This window comes from Electrophorus electricus, chromosome 8, assembly GCF_013358815.1.
Source record: "Electrophorus electricus isolate fEleEle1 chromosome 8, fEleEle1.pri, whole genome shotgun sequence".
In the NCBI taxonomy this organism is placed as follows: Eukaryota; Metazoa; Chordata; class Actinopteri; order Gymnotiformes; family Gymnotidae; genus Electrophorus; species Electrophorus electricus.
In genome coordinates this window covers 3098288-3100787 of record NC_049542.1, presented here as the reverse complement: position 1 = coordinate 3100787, position 2500 = coordinate 3098288, and the positions used below count along the sequence as shown (strand labels likewise).

Sequence of the window (2500 nt, the reverse complement as noted above, 5' to 3'; positions counted from 1 at the left end):
TGTGACGGTATTACACTGCGACTCACGTATTTGTGTGTGATGGTGTTACACTGCGACTCACGTATTTGTGTATGATGGTATTACACTGCGACTCACGTTTTTGCGTGTGACGGTATTACACAGCGACTCGTGTTTGCGTGTGACAGTATTACACTGTGACTCACGTGTTTCCAAATGACGGTATAACGCTGACTCACGTGTTTGCGTGTGGCGGTATTACACTGACTCACGTGCCTGTGTGTGACGGTATAACACTGACTCACGTTTTTGCGTGTGACGGTATTACACTGCGACTCACGTGTTTGCGTGTGACTTTGCGGACATCTCCCACATACATGATGCGTCCATGGTGCCGCACCAGGCCCACAGTGATGGAGTCCTCACACACCTCGGACGCCACGTAACGCTCCACCTGGATCCCTAGGTCCTTTAGCACCACTAAACCTAACACACACACACGTTTATATATTTATATCAGATTATCTCAATGACAGAGTGGGACTTGCTTTACTGTAACAGAAGCAACCAAATCTGAATCAAGGTGGGCGAAGGGACATTAACCAGTAAGACTCGCCCCGTGGGATTCTGGGGAATGTAGCCCATAGACCATCTGAGCTAGACCATCATATATTTACAGGCAATAACTGAAGTCAGAATATTACCTAAATCTAATTACAGTTAGTTAATTACAGTAACTGTTATAGTTAATTACAGTTGCTGTTATAGTTACAGTTACTGTTATAGTTAATTACAGTTGCTGTTATAGTTACAATTACTGTTATAGTTAATTACAGTTGCTGTTATAGTTACAGTTACTGTTATAGTTAATTACAGTTAGTTATAGTTACAGTTATTGTTTTCAGTAGAGATCTTCCTAATGCTCACACGCATCTTCATAACTATTTACACACGCAAACCCAAACACACACACACACACACACACAGGTGTGAGAATCAGGCTGTTAGGTATGACTTTACCTGTAGCGATGCCATCAAACAGAGAGAGCACTCGGATTGGTTGCCTCTTCTCTGCTGGAACAGGGGTAAAGAGCTTAGGAGACTCCTGGGATAGAGAGAGAGAGAGGGAGAGAGAGAGAGAGAGAGAGAGAGAGGGAGCGAGCGAGAGAGAGAGAGAGAGAGAGAGAGAGGGAGAGAGAGAGAGAGAGAGAGGGAGAGAGAGAGAGAGAGAGAGAGAGAGAGAGAGAGAGAGAGAGAGGGGAAAGGAAACCGAGACTGTTGTCATATTCATTTCAAAACCAAAATGTGCTGAGTAACAGCTCTAAGGCCGTCGCTGCAAGCTCACATTACAGGCTACGTCGATCGACTGGTTTTTTTAAGTGAATGATGGAGAACTGTTCATTGGCCAGGTTGAGAGATTGGAAAATCAGACAGACGTCTAGCGTTAGATGTTTCCATGGCTACAAAAGTGACACACACACAGATTTGTGTGACCACACAAAATAGACCACAAGGAGGCCAAAAAAACTGGATTTGAGTCACTTAAGGTTGGCAATGTGAACACACTGAAAGTGAGACAGGTCTGAGGGACGAAGCGTCTCTCTCGAAAGTGAGACAGGTCTGAGGGACGAAGCGTCTCTCTCGAAAGTGAGACAGGTCTGTGGGACGAAGCGTCTCTCTCGAAAGTGAGACAGGTCTGTGGGACGAAGCGTCTTTCTCGAAAGTGAGACAGGTCTGAGGGACGAAGCGTCTCTCTCGAAAGTGAGACAGGTCCGTGGGACGAAGCGTCTCTCTCGAAAGTGAGACAGGTCTGTGGGACGAAGCGTCTCTCTCGAAAGTGAGACAGGTCTGTGGGACGAAGCGTCTTTCTCGATAGTGAGACAGGTCTGAGGGACGAAGCGTCTCTCTCGAAAGTGAGACAGGTCTGTGGGACGAAGCGTCTCTCTCGAAAGTGAGACAGGTCTGTGGGACGAAGCGTCTCTCTCGAAAGTGAGACAGGTCTGAGGGACGAAGCGTCTCTCTCGAAAGTGAGACAGGTCTGAGGGACGAAGCGTCTCTCTCAAAAGTGAGACAGGTCTGAGGGACGAAGCGTCTCTCTCGAAAGTGAGACAGGTCTGTGGGACGAAGCGTCTTTCTCGAAAGTGAGACAGGTCTGAGGGACGAAGCGTCTCTCTCGAAAGTGAGACAGGTCTGTGGGACGAAGCGTCTCTCTCGAAAGTGAGACAGGTCTGTGGGACGAAGCGTCTCTCTCGAAAGTGAGACAGGTCTGTGGGACGAAGCGTCTTTCTCGAAAGTGAGACAGGTCTGAGGGACGAAGCGTCTCTCTCGAAAGTGAGACAGGTCTGTGGGACGAAGCGTCTCTCTCGAAAGTGAGACAGGTCTGAGGGACGAAGCGTCTCTCTCGAAAGTGAGACAGGTCTGAGGGACGAAGCGTCTCTCTCGAAAGTGAGACAGGTCTGAGGGACGAAGCGTCTCTCTCGAAAGTGAGACAGGTCTGAGGGACTTACAAAGTCCTGGTCGTGGTTGTTGGCAAAGAACAGCT

General features: G+C 48.2%; 1 protein-coding gene across 1 annotated transcript in view; it reads right to left on the bottom strand.

The window, feature by feature from the left end:
• Positions 1-2500, bottom strand: part of dnmt3aa (DNA (cytosine-5-)-methyltransferase 3 alpha a) — a 48916-nt gene that overhangs the window by 4486 nt on the left and 41930 nt on the right. The window contains 3 exon segments of the mRNA XM_035529400.1: positions 279-444; positions 979-1063; positions 2466-2500. The exon segment at positions 2466-2500 is cut by the window's right edge and continues 149 nt beyond it. Of these exon segments, the coding sequence (XP_035385293.1) occupies positions 279-444; positions 979-1063; positions 2466-2500 (286 nt within the window).